The 19,681-nt window shown below is 46.6% G+C and overlaps 1 protein-coding gene across 1 annotated transcript in view; it reads right to left on the bottom strand.

Moving 5' to 3' along the window:
• Positions 1-389: 389 nt before the first annotated feature.
• Positions 390-19,681, bottom strand: part of slc29a4a (solute carrier family 29 member 4a) — a gene marked incomplete at its 5' end in the record, with an annotated part of 131,821 nt that continues 112,529 nt past the window's right edge. Inside the window, 2 exons of the mRNA XM_084328505.1 lie at positions 390-2,851; positions 3,366-3,606. Of these exons, the coding sequence (XP_084184631.1) occupies positions 2,721-2,851; positions 3,366-3,606 (372 nt within the window). The 3' untranslated portion in view covers positions 390-2,720. The remainder of the gene's footprint in view (positions 2,852-3,365; positions 3,607-19,681) is intronic.

Here is a 19,681-nt window from a genome sequence, read left to right as displayed (position 1 = left end):
TACATTTACATTTAGTCATTTAGCTGACGCTTTTACCCAAAGTGTCTTACAAGTTCTGTACAACAAGTCAACAGGAAGGATACAACTCTGGCAGCTAAGGGTAAGTAACATGGTTCGTCAAACAGTGTCAAAGTGTTTGACATAGGAACAAAATGGCCACCGTGTGACTATGCTCAATTGTGAACACATTAGATGTTCTTCATAATGTAGAACTCTGAACCCTGTTTTAACCATTACTTTTTTTTAGACAACCTCTTGCTACGGTAGAACAGGGGAGTAAAATATATATGTTTCAGATATGTCTCTGAATGCAGGTTTTCATATAGAAGCAGATTCTTTGTTAAGTGTGTAACTGATCGAAATAACCGATTTTCATCTCATTTACAATATACATTTAAACTTAGGTTTTTTATTCTTTCATAAATAATCTTTTGTTTTGTTACATTTACAACTTGCAAAGTACAGTACTTGTTTAAAAAGAAAAAAAGAAAAAAAAAGAAAAACACGTTTCTACCCTGATCACAAGTGAACAGACGTTTGGCACTGAAATGGATTTCTCCCACAAGATCCCAACAGGATACTGGGACACATAAACATCGACAAGACATCCTACAGAAGGCAAACCAAGGGAACATGGTAACGATATTAAACTGCGTTCAGATGCAACCGTTGCAACCAAAATGCTACTTTTTACACACTCGCTCCACTGCTGCTAAAGGTACCGCACCGCCGCTGCCAACAAGAAATAGTTTGGAAAAAACCCTGCCCATCTTGAAAAAGAAAAATATTTTATTTTACAATTTTTCATATTGTGGCTATGCGGGGTTTGGTGCAGTATGTACAAAGTTATCTAGTCAATCATCTCAGAGTAACAGTATCCGAGATACTGGAATGAGAGATGAATCTCAATGAGGAAGCAACAGAGGCTCGATACGTTCCGGGAAGAGCCGCTGTGGAGAAGATAACGGGGGAGTCGCTGTCTTTTCTTTTTGTCTTCTCTGGATGGTAAGTGCTCCGTGGGAAATCCTGTTATGTGAAGTACACGGCCTCTCTGTGATACTCGCCTCCCTTGAGAAGTGATGACCGATCACTCCTTCAAGAGGAGGAGGCTTAGAAAATGTTTTATAAAATAAAGAAATCAAGTGACTTTACACACTGTACAAAAGTCAGATTCTGTTATATCAGACAATAATTGACCTCTCTTTTCTTGATCAGGGTTTGAGATGGGTCAATTACACTGAAAGGGGTCTGTGGAGGATGACGATGGCCCGTATACAGACATGGAAAGTATTTCTTGTTTTTCCCCTTCCAAGATAAAACCGCTCACAGCTGGGAATTCCAAACCACAGCACCAGTCATTTGAAAGGTCACTCGGCCAACAGAGAGAGAAAGTCAGGGCAGGCCGGGGTTAAATATGGGGGGGAGGGGGTTGCCTGGTCTCTCACTGTTCCACACTGTTCCATTCCAGGGTTTATTTTGCCATCACGTGTGGAAGTCTCTCGGAATAAACACTTCCTCCTCCCATTCCATTTTAAAAAACCATTACGCGTGTGGTCTTCATAGGTATTAGAGTAAGTGATAATCATTCTATGTTTTACTTTTGGTTAGCATGGTTTGATATGTACAAAGCCAGCATCCTCATACTGTACTCAGTAACTCACTGTGGAGTTAGAGACTATAATATATATATAGCCATACACACTGATGGCAATACTGCCCTGCAAAGGCAAACGGCAGCAGCTTGTGTGAGTGGGCGAGACAGAGAGAAATGACTTCAAAGTTATTGTTGGTACAAAAGTAGTACAGTATTAGTATATCATGTAGTGTCTACTTCTGTACCAAGAATACCTTTGGTGAGATGGGGTAAAATAGACAGTTAACATTTTTACATTTTAATTGACAAGATAAAATTTAAACCCCATGTTTCACGTTTTTAAAGTTGTGTTTCAGTAGTGATGCAGTTACTGCAGTTTTGCCTTTTTAGAGCAAAACAGCAGGACTTCTGGTCCTGATGACTCCAGGAGAACCTTTATCCAGAACAGCAGAATGAGAGACTTCTGGTCCTGATGACTCCAGGAGAACCTTTATCCAGAACAGCAGAATGAGAGACTTCTGGTCCTGATGACTCCAGGAGAACCTTTATCCAGAACAGCAGAATGAGAGACTTCTGGTCCTGGTGTCCAGTCTGACTCCAGGAGAACCTTTATCCAGAACAGCAGAATGAGAGACCTGTGGTCCTGGTGTCCAGTCCAGTCTGACTCCAGCTAATATGAGTGCAAACATGTTTAGTATGGTTGGCCACAGCGGGAATCAAACCATTAACAGTGGTAGTGCCATGCTCTACCCATTGAGCAATACTGCATTAGGAGTTTGTTTCAAGTGTGTGTGTGTACTGTATGTGTCTCTATGTCTGTGACCTGTGAGTTGTACATGAACATGTATGCTTGTGTCTAAATGTTTGTGTTTGCATACTTGTCGCACGTGTATGTGTGAGTGTATGTGTGTGTATGTGTACAGTATGTGTATGTATGCGTGCGTGTGTGTATGTGTATGTATGGGTGTGTGTGTGTATGCATGGGTGTGTGTGTGTGTGTGTGTGTGTGTGTGTGTGTGTGTGTGTGTGTGTGTGTGTGTGTGTGTGTGTGTGTGTGTGTGTGTGTGTGTGTGTGTGTGTGTGTGTGTGTGTGTGTGTGTGTGTGTGTGTGTGTGTGTGTGTGAACCTAGCCTGTAGAGTTGGAGAGTGTGTGTAGGTGTATTATTCCAGATGCTGGGGCAGTGAAGCTATAAGCTGCATATGCTACAGCTGAGCCCACCATCAAACCTGTCATATAGGACACGGTCATAGTGTTCCCTAGAGACAGAGAGAGAGAGGGAGGGGGGGAGAGAGAGAGGGAGGGAGGGAGAGAGAGAGGGAGGGGGGGGGAGAGAGAGAGAGGGGGAGGGGGGAGAGAGAGAGGGAGGGAGGGAGGGAGAGAGAGAGGGAGGGAGGTGGGAGATGCACAGGGAGAGAGGAGTGGAATAGAGAGAGTGGATAAGGATCAAGAAAGGAAGGTGAAGACAAGCAGCTATTTAGAAAAACACAAAAACACATCCATCACTTTTACCAACTTTGACTGATAGCTCAGTGTCAAGCACATATTCTTTATGTGCTCAACCTCACTCACATTTCTATTCGCGTTACACTGTATCTATGATGATATATTTAAACCTGAGAAATCAACACCATTACACTGGGATGTTTTAACACACTCTGTGGTCCTAATCATATAGGTACATTTACAAATGGCTCTCAGAAAAGCACACTCTCCACGCCCCTCTCTCTCTCTCTCTCTCTCTCTCTCTCTCTCTCTCTCCTGGTCTCTTACCTGCTAGTTCCCTCTGTTCAGGCGGTACTTTGCCTGCAGCCTGTATCATAGGCACCGACCCAAAGTACCCGTTGGTGACCCCCATGAGCAGGGAGAAGAGGCACGGCCAGGCGGGGTGGGACAGGGTGGGGGCGCTGGCCGGGTACACACACATGACGAACAGGGGGATGAAGACCACCCTCAGGCAGGAGAAGAAGAGCAGGCGGCCGCCCGGCCATTCGTACGGCAACGCCGCCAGAATCTGGGGGGAGTTAGACGGTACAGTTAAGGTTTGAGGATTTCAATTTCAATGGACCATATTCACACGGCGGCCATTTTGCTCACATTGATTGATTGATTGAAAACTTTATTAACAGATTGCAGAATGGGTACAGTACAGTACAGCTCAATACATACAATTGTTAAGGGGATGCAGACCAGAGAAAGACTTTCGTCTTGTTTACATCAGGGTCCCCCATTTTCAATTCATCGTAACATATATTTCATACATGACATACAGATAGACAGTACTGCTACATCTATACATTTATGACATACCGATTTGCAAATACAGTACTGTTTGTGATACGAAAAGAGTCCAGAAAAAAGAGTACCGTACTTTTCGCACTATAAGCCGCACCTGACTATAAGCCGCAGCAGCTAAATTGAATGATGTGTACATATATAAGCCGCACTGGACTATAAGCCGCATGTGTTTTAATGTTTAATTACCATATGTAAGGAGTGAAGCCTGCGGCTTAATTTGACTCAACACGGGAAACCTCACCCGGCCCGGACACGGAAAGGATTGACAGATTGATTGCTCTTTCTCGATTCTGTGGGTGGTGGTGCATGGCCGTTCTTATATTGAGCTTTAAGTTCCCACCTCTACAGAGAATGACTCCCACCTCTACAGAGAATGACTCCCACCTCTACAGAGAATGACTCCCATTGGGACACAATACTGTCGGACAAATAACAAGAATTAACTCATTTGTATAAAGTTTAGCAAATAAGGGAACAGATAAATAACATTTCAATGCAGTAAAAAAAGAAATATTTCGATTTTCGTGGTTTGTCCACATATAAGCCACACCGTTTCAAATTACAGTCTCCCGTATGTGTTTTTTGAGTGTTTTTGAAAGTGGGTAGTGATTCACATTCCTTTACAGCTTTGGGTAGGGCGTTCCACATTGATGTGGCATAATTGCGAAACGTGTTTAGTCCCTTGTTTGAGCCGAATCTGGGTTTAACATGATTTGTGGAGCTCCATCTGGTGTTGTGATTGTGGTATTCACTGACCTTTGGGAAGTATTTTGACATGTACATGGGTACCTTGGTCGAATGGTCGTGTAGTGTATCTTGTAGACCAGGCCCATTGCAAGTTGCTGTACTCTGTCATCTACTCTAAGCCATCCTAGGTTGTCAAAGTGGGCAGGGGTGAGGTGGGTTCTAGGAGTAAGGTCAAGCAGTAGTCTGACCAGTTTGTTTTGAGATGTTTGTAATTTTGTTTTTAGCGCCTTTGAGGTGCTTTGGTACCATGAGGTGCAAGCATAGTCGTAGTACCCTTGAATGAGTGCTCCTGCCAGAGTCTTCAGGGTATTCTTGTTTACCAGTGAGGAGATCCGGTACAAGAATCGAGTTTGTTGGTTGACTTTTTTTTATTACATTGGATGCCATTTTGTCACAGGAAAGATTTGCCTCTAGGATGGAACCCAGGTAGGTAATATCTTCTTTCCTTGTGACAATATTGTCACCCACTGTAATTGAGAAGCCGTTGGTCTTGCTGAGTTTGTTATTTGAACCGAAGAGAATGGACTCTGTTTTGCCCATGTGTAATGATAGTTCTGTTTCGTATTCGCTCTCGCTCGGCATCGCTCTCTGCACTATCTCGCATATGTGCACGCGCACTGAATAAAGACCACAAATGTACCTTTAATCCCAATATTCATCTGACCACACCCCTATCAGCTTACCCATATAAGCAGGGGTGGGGCCACCCACTCGCCTCCTTCTCGCTTTCACCACAAGGAAGAAGTGCCTCGGTAGATCCCCACACTTGACACCATGCTGGAAGAAAGGATTAGGAGCAGCTTTGGGAAACAAGGATACGTTGACATCATATCTTTATTTTCTCTCTCACTGTTTTCGAGAAAATACGGCGATATTGTCTTCGTACTGGAGTGTCTGGAAGATGATGATCATTCTAAAAATCCTCCACCGGTTTTCGTATTGGGAGTTCGTGCCGCTACATGCTTTTCCAACTGCAGTCCTTGCTGTGTGCTGGTTGCGGTAAAGGCACAGCTGGGCTGTAGGACGCGCTGCGGTTGTGAGACGCGGTGGGCTCCTGGTTCTGGTGAGTTATGTTTGCTGGCAGGCTTCACTTGTCTGTTAGTGCTATGGGGGCTACTTGACAATGTTTATGAAAACCGGCCCCAGGCTAGGGTCCTTTGTTCAGTCTCCTAGACGACAGAAGACCTTGGTCTGAAGCCATTTTAGTTTAACTAGTGGGCCGCGACCATTAACACTGGTGATCCCTGTGTGTTCTGGACGAGTGGATATCTCTCTGTCCCGTGTTAAGCCCCTTCTTTCATATCCAAATGAGAGTATTCCTTCACGAGGAGATATGTGCATGGATGTGCGATAGCGGCAGATCCATGTTCAAGTCAGCTACACAGGCCAGTTTGGTATTGTGCTGATTCCGTCGGGTGTTGGTAAAATCACCGTTGTAAAGCAGTGTTGACATCTTGTTTCTCTTTTCTCTTAAAAAGTGAGGAGAGGTTCAGAACGGCGGCCTGTCTGGGTGAGTGTTATGTCATTGTATACAAGTTCAGGTGATAGCTGCTTAGCTTACGGTTAGCCAGTCAGCTGTTAGCTGCTGCGTTAGCCTGCTGGGATCGCTGCATGGCCTACTTAGGTTGGGCCTACTGTTAGCCAGTCAGCTGTTAGCTGGGGCGCTAGCATGTCGTGATCACTAGGTAACGTTAGCTTGCTGCTATAGGCCAAGGCCTGGCGCGGGGTAGCTTCAGCTCCTCGCGCGCCGCCGCGAGCTCGCTTCTGGTCGCGTGCGCCGTTAGCTCGGCGTCTCGCGAGCAGGGGCAGTAGCGCCCGAACGGTTGGAGCGGCCGTTAGCTTAATGCTACTCTGTTGAACGTGCTTTGATTATAACATGTTTTTAAACACTCTGGACTACGACGTCGTCTTTGACAGGAGATGTTCGTCGACCCTGCCCTGAGCCAGGACGGCAAGGTTGCGTCAACAAAGAGATTGATTGATTGATTGAAAAGTTTATTAACAGATTGCAGAATGGGTACAGTACAGTACATCTCAATACATACAATTGTTAAGGGGATGCAGACCAGAGAAAGACTTTCGTCTTGTTTCCACCAGGGTCCCCCATTTTCAATTCATCATAACATATATGACATACATGACATACAGATAGACAGTACTGCTACATCTATACATTTATGACATATCAGATTTGCAAATGCAGTACTGTTTGTGATACAAAAGTGTCCAGAAAAGGAGTGTATATACATTTGGCGTAGAAACTGTACATTGGAGGAGGTTGGTGGGGTGGGGTTGGGTGGGTTGGGTGAGGGCTGTACATTGGAGGTGGGGGGGGGGGGGGGGGGGGTTGGGTAGGGGACACATACACATTTTACACTGTACATTGGAATGTTGACAAAGCCTTACTTGGTCATTTACTGTACAACTAGGTTAGGACATTTGTAGGGGCCAGTTTCGAATTGCAGTCTCACGTAGGTGTTTTTTGAGAGTGTTTTTGAAGGTGGGTAGTGATTCACATTCCTTTACAGCTTTAGGCAGGGCGTTCCACATTGATGTGGCATAATTGCGAAACGTGTTTAGTCCCTTGTTTGAGCCGAATCTGGGTTTTACATGATTTGTGGAGCTCCCTCTGGTGTTGTGATCGTGGTATTCACTGACCTTTGGGAAGTATTTTGACATGTACATGGGTACCTTGGTCGCGTAGTGTATCTTGTAGACCAGGCCCATTGCAAGTTGCTGTACTCTGTCGTCTACTCTAAGCCATCCTAGGTTGTCAAAGTGGGCAGGGGTGAGGTGGGTTCTAGGAGTCAGGTCAAGTAGTAGTCTGACTAGCTTGTTTTGAGATGTTTGTAATTTGTTTTTTAGTGCCTTTGAGGTGCTTTGGTACCATGAGGTGCAAGCATAGTCGTAGTACCCTTGAATGAGTGCTCCTGCTAGAGTCTTCAGGGTATTCTTGTTTACCAGAGAGGAGATCCGGTACAAGAATCGCGTTCGTTGGTTGACTTTTTTTATTACATTGGATGCCATTTTGTCACAGGAAAGATTAGCCTCTAGGATGGAACCCAGGTAGGTAATTTCATCTTTCCTTGTGACAATATTGTCACCCACTGTAACCGAGAAGCCGTCAGTCTTGCTGAGTTTGTTATTTGAACCGAAGAGAATGGACTCTGTTTTGCCCATGTGTAATGATAGTTTGTTGTCGGCGAGCCATATGCAGATTTTGCCTAGTTCCGAGCTGAGGGCTTTTTCAACCTGTAACTTGTTCTTGTCAGAGACCAGCAGGGCTGAGTCGTCCGCAAACAGGAACAAGTTGCAGTCACAAGCTGACGACATGTCATTTGCATAAATTAGGAATAGTAGCGGTCCTAGTATGCTTCCTTGTGGAACACCACAGCTCACTGTGAGGGGGGGGGATAGGGTACCGTTTACTTCCACCATCTGTTCCCTCCCCTCCAGGTAGGATTGTATCCAGCTCACTGATAAACTATCAAAACCAATTGCTTTTAGCTTGTCAATCAGAATGGTGTGATTGACAGTGTCGAAGGCCTTTTGTAGGTCCAGCATGACCATGCCGCAGTATTTGCCCGCGTCCACCTCTTGTTTGATGTGGTCGTTCAAGTAGAGAAGGCATGTGTCAGTGGAGTGGGATGTTCTGAAGCCAGATTGGAATTCGTAGATTAGATTTTTTTCCGCGAGGTATTTTTCGATCTGTTCGTATACTATTTTTTCTATGACTTTCGAGATGGATGTAAGGATAGAAACAGGGCGGTAGTTACCCGGGTCTAATTTGCTGCCCTTTTTGTGCAGGGGTGTTACTCTCGCAATTTTGAAGTCCTTGGGGACGTGTCCCTGTTTTATGGAGAGGTTTATTATGTGTGTGATGACTGGGGTGATGGCTGCTGCTGAGTCTCTGAGGAATTTGGAGGGGATGTTGTCATGGCCAGTGGCCTTGTTTGGTTGGAGGGCGCTCAGTTTTTTGAGTACCTCATCTGTAGTTACTATTTCCAGTTTGAAGTCGTCTTTGTGGACGCCTAGGTTCATGTAGTATGCTACTATGTGTTCTACCCCATACTGCCCTGAGTGGGAGGGTAGTTTGTTTACCAGTGTTGTGGCTATGTTTGTGAAGAAAGTGTTTAAGTAATTGGCTACATCCAGCTTGTCTGTGATGAGCGTGTTGTCCGTCTTTATGTTTATGTTTGAGAACCTGGTTTTGAGTTTTTTACTGCAGCCTAGTTGATTGTTGAGTAATTTCCAAAGTTCACGTGGTTTATTTTTGTTTTCCTCGGTTTTGTCATTGATGAAATTTTTTTTTGCAGTTTTGATCATGGAGTTTACGTCATTTCTTAGTCTGTTTCTTTCTAGTTTGAGTTCAGTCACGTGGTCTTGGAGTTCACTGCTCGTGCTTTTGGTAAGCTTTGACTGACTTTTACGAAACTCAGAGCATTTTTTGTCTCTGGCTTTCATAGCGGTCAGTATTTCAGTGTGCATCCATGGCTCAGCGCGATTTTTTACCCTGGTGGTTCTTAGGGGGGCCATTTTGTTTAGTATTGATGAAAATTTGGTTTTGAAGCCAAGCCAAGTTTCTTCAACCAGTGTACCATTGAGTTCATCTGACCAGTCCAGACTCTCCAGTTCAAGGTTAAAGGCCTCGCTAGAGTAGGTTTTGAGGTCTCTAGATGTGACTGTTTTGTGACAGCCAGCCTTTAGTTTTAGCTTTTTGCGGGTACAGAATATCATGTAATGATCACTTAACCCGCATGCTATAACCCCTTTACTGGAGATCTTGGACTTGTCAGAGGTCAGTATGAGGTCAATGGTAGTCTGAGTTGATTCACATATCCTTGTGGGTTGGGTGATTAGTTGGCTGAGGCCGTGCAGATCACAAAACCTATTGAAGGATTTGAAGACGGGTGCATTTTTTTGTTGCATATCCGTGTTCCAATCCCCAATAAGAATTTTTTCCGCATCCTCAGCTCCAGCTAAGCACACATCCAGAGTATCATAAAAACCAGTCTGTTCTGGTGGTCTATAGATTGTGCCTATTAGTACTGATTTTGCCCTTTCAAATAAGATTTCAATCCATACAGTTTCAATCTCGTCATGGTTAAGGTCAGTACGGTTGCTGAATTTGGTATCTTTGTGTATATACACACAGACACCACCTCCATACTGGTTCCTATCCCTCCTGATGATTGAATAGTCCTCGATTTCTATCTCTGGATCCTGAACAGATGAGTCAAGTTTTGTTTCTGTGAAACATAATATATTTGCCTTACCGTTTAGAAACAAATGTCTGATTTCAGCCAATTTCGGTTTCAAGCTGTTTATGTTTAAGTGAAATATGTGAAGTCCATTTTTGCTTGTAATAAGTTTGATGTCGTCACAGTTGAGGTAACTCTGTTCCATTGTGTCCTGTCCTGTGGTGGGGGGAGGGGGGGCGTTGTTGCTGTTTGTGCCGTGGGTGGGGAGGGGGGGGAGGGGTGATGCTTTGTCCTTTGCTGGTGTCTGTATTCCTTTGTGTGAAAGCCCGCGATGTGGGGGGGGGGGCTGGTTGATTACAGATATGTCTGATTGTACTCCATTGTGGGGGAGGGGGGGTGCCTTTTGTCCTGGCCTCGGCCCGGGTAGACTTGCTGGCATGGCGGGGCCAGCCAAGCTATCCGTCGGGTCCTTGGTGGTCTCGATGTCCCGCGCCGCTCTTCCTTTAGCCACTCGCCGAGTCCGCTGGGGCTTCTGTGAGGGTATGTCGCCGCTTGCTGGTCGGCTGGTGCAACTGCTGGCTGAAGCGTTAATTGCGTGGATGCTGTTGCTCGTCTGCTGCGGCGTCATTGGGGAAGCGTTGCCGTCCGCGCAGTAGATGTAGCCACAGGTTGCGTTGTTGATGCTGTTGGTCGCGATGGGAACCTCCATCGCTTCTTGCTGTAGTCTCTGGTTCCGTGTCATTACGGGACCAGGGTTCTGATGTATGTCACCCGACATGAGCAGATATAATAAAAACATTGATCTCTTATTACACTTGCCTGCCGGGGGTAATTTCTTTCGTTCCGGATTTGCAGTAAGTACTGCGTGGATCGCCGAGGCTCCGAAGGGTGGATGTTTCCTCTCCGTGCCCGTTAACAAGTAGAAGTCGCAATGGGACTGTTGATTTACGTTTTCGCTACCCTCCACTTCTGTCTGGAGTTGCTGCTTGAGTTGTGAATTCAGGTACAAATCCATAATCCACAGGAGGGAAAGTAGAAAATGCGCAAAGTACTTTGTTGTTGCTCTGTTGCGTTGGCTGTTGCGTTGGTTACGGGAGCTACGTAAAATGCGACCGTCCATGTTGAAGCCGGAAGCATGAGGACTGTTGGAGCGGCGACGCTGCCCAGTTCGAACAACACAGGAGCGGCTGTGTTCCTACGGTGTCTTGTGACTGCACTTCGCTGATCTACGTTCCGGGTAGGACAAGGTTTGACCAGACCTTATAACACGTCTTCTGGTTTTACCTTTCTAAATGTTTTGTGAATAACGATGTTTTCCCAAAACGTGTGTTGCTGCAATGCATTTAGGATACGACGCGAGTTATGTGTGAACTGTCTTTGTCACTGGCAGTTAGCTTCTCCGTGCAAATCGGGTTGTTACAGAAAATGATCTGGTTGTTGTGTGAGAAACATCATGTGTGTTTATATGTACCGTGTACTCACAACTAAGGTAACTAACCTATGAAGCTATGCTTAGTGACAAGTGAGTAAAATAATGTTCTTTTCTCAGCCTGTGATGACAATGAACAGTGTTCACATATTAACAGGTTTTCCTGTTTTAACTGGCCGTATTAAGGGTAAAATAAGAGGATTGTGTTTCCCCCCGGTTCCCTGGGGACTTTTTCATCCTCCTATCAGACATGTTGCACTACATTGTGTCTTTTGTGTGGTAGGGATGCGATGTAACCATTAGCTTGATTGCTGAGGTTGTGCTAAAACTGCTGGAGAAACTTTATTTTCCTAAGAGAAAAGATTGTATGGTCGCTGTCGTGTGTGCTTAGCATGGCCTGTGGCCGATACTAATCGAGAATTATGTATTCTCTCATTATGAAAAACGGCGTTCCTCTGTAGAGTGTTTTTGCCATTTTTTGTAGGTGATGATGGGTTGTGTGTGTCATGTGACCTACAACTGGGTTGGACTGGCCACAGAAGCACATGTGTATGTTGGACCGGGGCTCTTAGAGCCCTCTCTATTCTGTGTTTTTTCCTTAGTAAAAATCAGATAGCAGGTTAGCTCATGCGCTGTGTGGAGCTGTCAAACGCTTCATAGAGCTGACTATGACTGTGTCATATTCTCTTTTTTGTCATTACATCGTATCATGGGTGTGGGGTCGTAAAGGGGTGAACTAGTAATCTTTCCTCTCCTCCTTGTTTTTGTCGGTCAGGGGTACACCCCCTGTCCTTCAAGGTTCCCGTCACGTGGCGGTTCGGCACGTTACGGGGGGGGGGGGGGGGGGGGGAGGGAGTTTCCTGGTCCCACGGCCTGGTATATTGGGCGTGTGCACCGCAGGAATTCCCCCGCCATAGAGTACGTCACCGTGCGCGTCTCTGTTGGTAGGACTTCCGTGTGCTGTTCAGGTCCATGTGATGGATCTGTTTCAGGGGGGTGGTCAGGGCTCCTCCTCACCAAGCGCCTATTCGGGCCTTCTGTGAGTTCGGACTCCTTCTTCCATGTGAGGGAGCCTCCATCAGAGTACAGAGCCTTCCTCCTCAGATTGTCAAAGTGAGTGGACCCTCTAGAAGGGTCCTATTCTATTGTATATGTATTCGATTCAATTCGATTATTGAGTGTGTATGGGTTCAGTGCCTCTTCCCCGGAGAGCCCTAAAACCAATTTTTTACATGGCTCAAGGTGCAATATATTCTTTTCAATCTGTACAGCTCGCGTGGGAAGTCTCTCTGGGGATCCCCGTCTCCTTCCTATGGGAGGGTGGTGGGATGTAAAAATGTGAAAATTTTTTACCCCCGGCTGTGTAGACTGGGATACATACTGTTGATGCTTCCTTCTTTTCTATTCAAAAAGTGTTGGAGTTAGGGAGTGTCACACCCCTCTTGTCGTTCCCCTGGGCGCCTTGGGGATTCAATGACAGGTCTAAATAGCCTGTTCATTGATGGGGGTGTGTCCCGACGCACGTATAGTGCTAGCTCGCTGTAAACAGGCGACTGACTGGCACGCCTTGGTTGCTTGTGGTTAAAACGGCGTTTTTATAAAGCAACTAAGATGGGGGTTTTTCCTCTTCCGACGACCACATCCCACGACCTGGGTTGGTTTTCGACGGATTCTCGTTCATGTCTGGGGGATGATGACGGAATGGATCTGAACATATGTAGAGGGGTCTCACGCCCTTGGGGTGGGCCACCAGGCGCGGTTCGCCCGAACGTCTGGGTGGCGCCTTCTTTTCATGTTAAGATCGACACGCATATCTGCCCTTTCTCCTGGAGTAGGCATGTCGGCGTGGTTAGGGCACGGGACTGGTTCTGGTCACGCTGGTCCGGATCAGTTGAACCCGTTGTCCGCCGGGGATGCAGATCTGCTGTTCTGGTACCCTGGTTACAGAAAATGATCTGGTTGTTGTGTGAGAAACATCATGTGTGTTTATATGTACCGTGTACTCACAACTAAGGTAACTAACCTATGAAGCTATGCTTAGTGACAAGTGAGTAAAATAATGTTCTTTTCTCAGCCTGTGATGACAATGAACAGTGTTCACATATTAACAGGTTTTCCTGTTTTAACTGGCCGTATTAAGGGTAAAATAAGAGGATTGTGTTTCCCCCCGGTTCCCTGGGGACTTTTTCATCCTCCTATCAGACATGTTGCACTACATTGTGTCTTTTGTGTGGTAGGGATGCGATGTAACCATTAGCTTGATTGCTGAGGTTGTGCTAAAACTGCTGGAGAAACTTTATTTTCCTAAGAGAAAAGATTGTATGGTCGCTGTCGTGTGTGCTTAGCATGGCCTGTGGCCGATACTAATCGAGAATTATGTATTCTCTCATTATGAAAAACGGCGTTCCTCTGTAGAGTGTTTTTGCCATTTTTTGTAGGTGATGATGGGTTGTGTGTGTCATGTGACCTACAACTGGGTTGGACTGGCCACAGAAGCACATGTGTATGTTGGACCGGGGCTCTTAGAGCCCTCTCTATTCTGTGTTTTTTCCTTAGTAAAAATCAGATAGCAGGTTAGCTCATGCGCTGTGTGGAGCTGTCAAACGCTTCATAGAGCTGACTATGACTGTGTCATATTCTCTTTTTTGTCATTACATCGTATCATGGGTGTGGGGTCGTAAAGGGGTGAACTAGTAATCTTTCCTCTCCTCCTTGTTTTTGTCGGTCAGGGGATCACCCCCTGTCCTTCAAGGTTCCCGTCACGTGGCGGTTCGGCACGTTACGGGGGGGGGGGGGGGGGGGGGAGGGAGTTTCCTGGTCCCACGGCCTGGTATATTGGGCGTGTGCACCGCAGGAATTCCCCCGCCATAGAGTACGTCACCGTGCGCGTCTCTGTTGGTAGGACTTCCGTGTGCTGTTCAGGTCCATGTGATGGATCTGTTTCAGGGGGGTGGTCAGGGCTCCTCCTCACCAAGCGCCTATTCGGGCCTTCTGTGAGTTCGGACTCCTTCTTCCATGTGAGGGAGCCTCCATCAGAGTACAGAGCCTTCCTCCTCAGATTGTCAAAGTGAGTGGACCCTCTAGAAGGGTCCTATTCTATTGTATATGTATTCGATTCAATTCGATTATTGAGTGTGTATGGGTTCAGTGCCTCTTCCCCGGAGAGCCCTAAAACCAATTTTTTACATGGCTCAAGGTGCAATATATTCTTTTCAATCTGTACAGCTCGCGTGGGAAGTCTCTCTGGGGATCCCCGTCTCCTTCCTATGGGAGGGTGGTGGGATGTAAAAATGTGAAAAATTTTTACCCCCGGCTGTGTAGACTGGGATACATACTGTTGATGCTTCCTTCTTTTCTATTCAAAAAGTGTTGGAGTTAGGGAGTGTCACACCCCTCTTGTCGTTCCCCTGGGCGCCTTGGGGATTCAATGACAGGTCTAAATAGCCTGTTCATTGATGGGGGTGTGTCCCGACGCACGTATAGTGCTAGCTCGCTGTAAACAGGCGACTGACTGGCACGCCTTGGTTGCTTGTGGTTAAAACGGCGTTTTTATAAAGCAACTAAGATGGGGGTTTTTCCTCTTCCGACGACCACATCCCACGACCTGGGTTGGTTTTCGACGGATTCTCGTTCATGTCTGGGGGATGATGACGGAATGGATCTGAACATATGTAGAGGGGTCTCACGCCCTTGGGGTGGGCCACCAGGCGCGGTTCGCCCGAACGTCTGGGTGGCGCCTTCTTTTCATGTTAAGATCGACACGCATATCTGCCCTTTCTCCTGGAGTAGGCATGTCGGCGTGGTTAGGGCACGGGACTGGTTCTGGTCACGCTGGTCCGGATCAGTTGAACCCGTTGTCCGCCGGGGATGCAGATCTGCTGTTCTGGTACCCTGAGGGACTTGGGCTTTTTTCAGGGGGAAAAATGCCAGGTCGGTCCGGGTGTCACAGGGTTAAGCGCTATGGAGACCCTGGTTGGGTACGTTTTTACTCAGCACTGTCGTAATGGCTTACGGCCATGCCATTCTGTACACGCTCGATCTCGTCGGATCTCGGCCGCTACACAGGTTGGTCCTGGTTAGTACTTGGTTGGGAGACCGCCTGGGAATACCAAGTACGGTGTGCTTAGGGGCTGGTTCTCCATTCTTTTTCGCTCCTCTCTCACGCATGGCGAAGAGGGGCCTGTGGGGGGGGTGGTTTTTGACCTCCTCTGGTGACCCTGTGCTTCCCGTACCGCCAGGCCCGGTCCGAAGTAATGTTTCGTCGACCCGTAGGCCTGGGTTAACCCTTTTTTGGAAACTGAAACACTTGTACTGCGGTATAGCCGGTGTATACCCGCAGGTGTGTTTTGGAGTTTTTTCTTGAGGGGTTATAGGAACAACCACCACATTGGGTAACACCAAGGTGGTTGATTCCCTGGTGTGTTGGAGCAGTGTCAACTCCCGGGTTCACCGTTTGAGGGTGCCCCTGCACGTTCATGACGTCTGCCAATCGTGTCAGCCTTCTCTGCCTCGACCCCTCTGGGTGGGGGTTTTTAAATGGAGGCTAGGTCATGCAACACCGCCAGCTTACGCTCCTTCCGCCGGGGCGGCTGTGTTCAGCTGTCCCCTCTGGCGCCTGTCTCGTCCGCAGTCTCCAGGCTAGGGTTAATAGCCTGTTGCCTGGTTTTTCCCCGGTGCGCTGCCTGCTTCCGTTGGTTAACCTTTTTTGTGTGCTTACGGCCATGCTGACTGCCTGTTGCAGGGTCAGTGTGCCAGGCGGTGTACTATTGGGGGGACGGGGCCCGCTCGGCTGAGGGGCCTTTGTCCGAATACGCTGGCGATGTGGGGGGCGGGGCACTACGTGCCCACCTGGTGGGGTCTTGATGCTGGCATCATGGACTTCTCCGGGCCCCCATTCCTGGGAGTCCAGTCCTTTTGGTGGGTCTGGGTCTTCCTTCGCGCTTCGCTGCTACGGCCTTGCCACGGGGTTGGGTTTGCCCTTGACCCCGTGATTCTGGGGGCAGTAACGAGGTTGTTCCTCCGTTCGTTCCCGGGTGGCATGCGGGTTGTGCGTGTGTGTAGTTGTGGGGTCAAGCCATGGTCTGCTCACCCTGTGCGTTGAGTTGCTTGAGTGCCTCTTCGCACGGTCGGGTCCGTCGCCCTCCCGTGAAGCCCCTAATAGGGGGGGTGCCCTCCATTAGGGTGGGTCGGGGGGGCTCGGCCCTCCCTGTTCTGATGGTTGTGGGGGGCTGTCAGCGGGGTGTATTTGTCGGCCGTTGGCTCTCGCTCGGCCTCCCTTGTGCAGAGAGCGATGCCGAGCGAGAGCGAATACGAAACAGAACGTTAGGTTATGACTATAACCAAGTTCTGTTAGTATAGCGACGCTCGGCATCCGACGCCGCTGCAGCCTTTGACCTCGCCTTGTGGCGAAAGCTTGGGAAGGAGGCGAGTGGGTGGCCCCACCCCTGGTTATATGGGTAAGCTGATAGGGGTGTGGTCAGATGAATATTGGGATTAAAGGTACATTTGTGGTCTTTATTCAGTGCGCGTGCACATATGCGAGATAGTGCAGAGAGCGATGCCGAGCGTCGCTATACTAACAGAACTTGGTTATAGTCATAACCTAACGTTTGTTATCAGCAAGCCATATGCAGATTTTGCCTAGTTCTGAGCTGAGGGTTTTTCCAACCTGTAACTTGTTCTTGTCAGAGACCAGCAGGGCTGAGTCGTCCGCAAACAGGAACAAGTTGCAGTCACAAGCATAAATTAGGAACAGTAGCGGACCTAGTATGCTTCCTTGTGGAACACCACAGCTTACTGTGAGGGGGGGGGATAGGGTACCGTTTACCTCCACCATCTGCTCTCTCCCCTCCAGGTAGGATTGCATCCAGCTCACTGATAGACTATCAAAACCAATTGCTTTTAGCTTGTCAATCAGAATGGTGTGATTGACAGTGTCGAAGGCCTTTTGTAGGTCCAGCATGACCATGCCGCAGTATTTGCCCGCGTCCACCACATGTCATGCTCAAGTTGGGATTCCAAGGTGGGAACAGGGTGGAAAGAAATCCCAACCTGAGCATGTGAGCAAAATGGCCACCGTGTGAATATGGTCAATACTAAAATATGTTACCAAGAAACATGTGTAACATATCAGATATCAAAGTGACTTGACTTTCTGCATCTTTAACATAGAAGCATGTTAGATCTCTCTAATGGAGGACAATCATTTTTGTCCAAAAACACTAAGGGCAGGATCCACAAAGAATGGATTGCACGGTGCTATTTGCACCCTTACTTACAATTCATTATGAATTGAAAATGGGGGACCCTGATGTAAACAAGACGAAAGTCTTTCTCTGGTCTGCATCCCCTTAACACAATGGCGCCCCAAGCACGGATATATCCGGCTTTCGAATCCATGCTTAAAGGACAGAAGGACGGATATATCCGTGGCAAGTTGTTTTTGCTTTTATTCCATTTTAATAACCTATTCAAGGTCGCCGAGCTGCACTGCAGATGTACCCTACTCTTTGAATTTGAGAAAGTGCATTACCGGCCAGATCCTCTTAGGCGCGCTATCGCGATAATGCAGTGTGCCCTGTGGCTGAACGGAGCATTATTTTTTTTTACTTTCAATGGAGTTTTCAGTTAGCTGGATTCTGGATGTGCAGCCTGTAGCTTGGATTACGTTTTGGATAGCGGATTTCACTATGCAATAAGGGGATTTATCATCAGCCAATGGACATATCGATCTACCAGATGGCGATCGATAACGGGGAAAAGCTCGGGGGGATCCAACCGGCTCATGGTAAGATCTTTTTCACGTAAATGACATGCTGATCGGGCCTTGTTATGATACGATACGATCAGCATATGTGGCTACTTAGACGAACACGGTTATTGGTAATCAATAATAAGAAACGACGTCCCCCCCCCCCCTTTCATGCATACATGCTTGAGGATCGTGCCATCATATGCAGTTAGAGTTTTAACTGTAGCTTATGTATAACGGAAATGCCATTGGATATAACGTTAGTAGCTATTAGCCCTTTATCTAGCCTTCCAGGAAATATACTAGACCAAATGCCGTATAACGCTTATATTCGCGGCGCTATAAAATGAGAACGTATTGATGAAATCTTTTTTTCTTTAAGCCATTTTGAAGGGACGGTTTATGGTCCCAATTGACAATGAGAATGGACAGATAGCAATACTATAAAGTATAGATTTAGCTCTACAAACAGCCCCAAGTCTGTTTACATTTGCTGGTCCTCTAGAGATTTATTAGACAGATCCCAATGGCCCCGAATGTGTTAATGTGTTAATGTGTAAATAAGCACTGTAACTAAATATAAACAACAACAAATATCAAATGTAACTAAATATAAACAACAACAAATATCATGGGGTTAATACAATTTTCATATAACCATTATACTAATTATTATACAATTTATATATATAACAATTTCCGAATTATTATGATTCCTAAATTAATGGTACCAGGCCGTTGGAGCTCTGAATGGAGGCTGATGTAAGACCGTCGAGTAGTTGTTGCTTGATAGGAGGGTCTCATACGGACCGGGTTCCTATTGTCCAAACAACGCCCGAGCTTCTGGTAGTTCGTTAGCCCTTTATACTGGGGCTAACTAGCAAACAGTCCGTTGGTTGCTATCTGAGTTCAGCCTCAACCAAACTCAGTCTAAACGTCTCCTCTTTCTCTGTTATCCTCTGCCCGTCGGCAGATCGATGCTGGAGTATGGCACTCCACTTTTCCTCCGGCGATATACGACACAGTTTCCAACTAATAACAGCACTAACGTTACTCTTTTACATCTTGTTTACATCAGGGTCCCCCATTTTCAATTCATAATGAATTGTAAGTAAGGGTGCAATTAGCACCGTGCAATCCATTCTTTGTGGATCCCGCCCTAAGTCTGTTATGCTGTTCATACTGAAAGTTAAGGACTCGATATAGGAAGAGAAAAAAGTAGTACCGTTGCATTCCTAGTATAGTAGAGGTTATTTTTGATGATTCTTAAAATAAAAATACCATTTATACAAAAGTCCATTTATGTTTGAAAATATCGATGATATAATAAAGTCCCTGGATTGTTTTTCCACACTTACGTTAATTTGAAATGGTCTCAGATTGTTTTCACTTAAGTTCATTTGAAATGGTCTGAATCTGATTCCCATTCACCAATACTTTTGTGCTTGATACTGCATGTGGGGTCAAGGGGTAAATTGCGTTTCACCAAAGGATTATAATAATAATAATAATAATGGATTGGATTTATATAGCGCTCTTCATGACACGGTTGACACCCCAGTGACCCCAGAGCGCTTACAGAGTCCATTATTCGTTCGTACACAGTCATACCGGTGGTGGTAAGCTACAATTGCAGCCAGAGCTGCCCTGAGGCAGACTCACA

The sequence above is a fragment of the Notolepis coatsorum genome, assembly GCF_963971535.1.
Source record: "Notolepis coatsorum genome assembly, chromosome: 14".
In the NCBI taxonomy this organism is placed as follows: domain Eukaryota; kingdom Metazoa; phylum Chordata; class Actinopteri; order Aulopiformes; family Paralepididae; genus Notolepis; species Notolepis coatsorum.
This window is presented reverse-complemented; position numbering and strand designations above follow the sequence as displayed.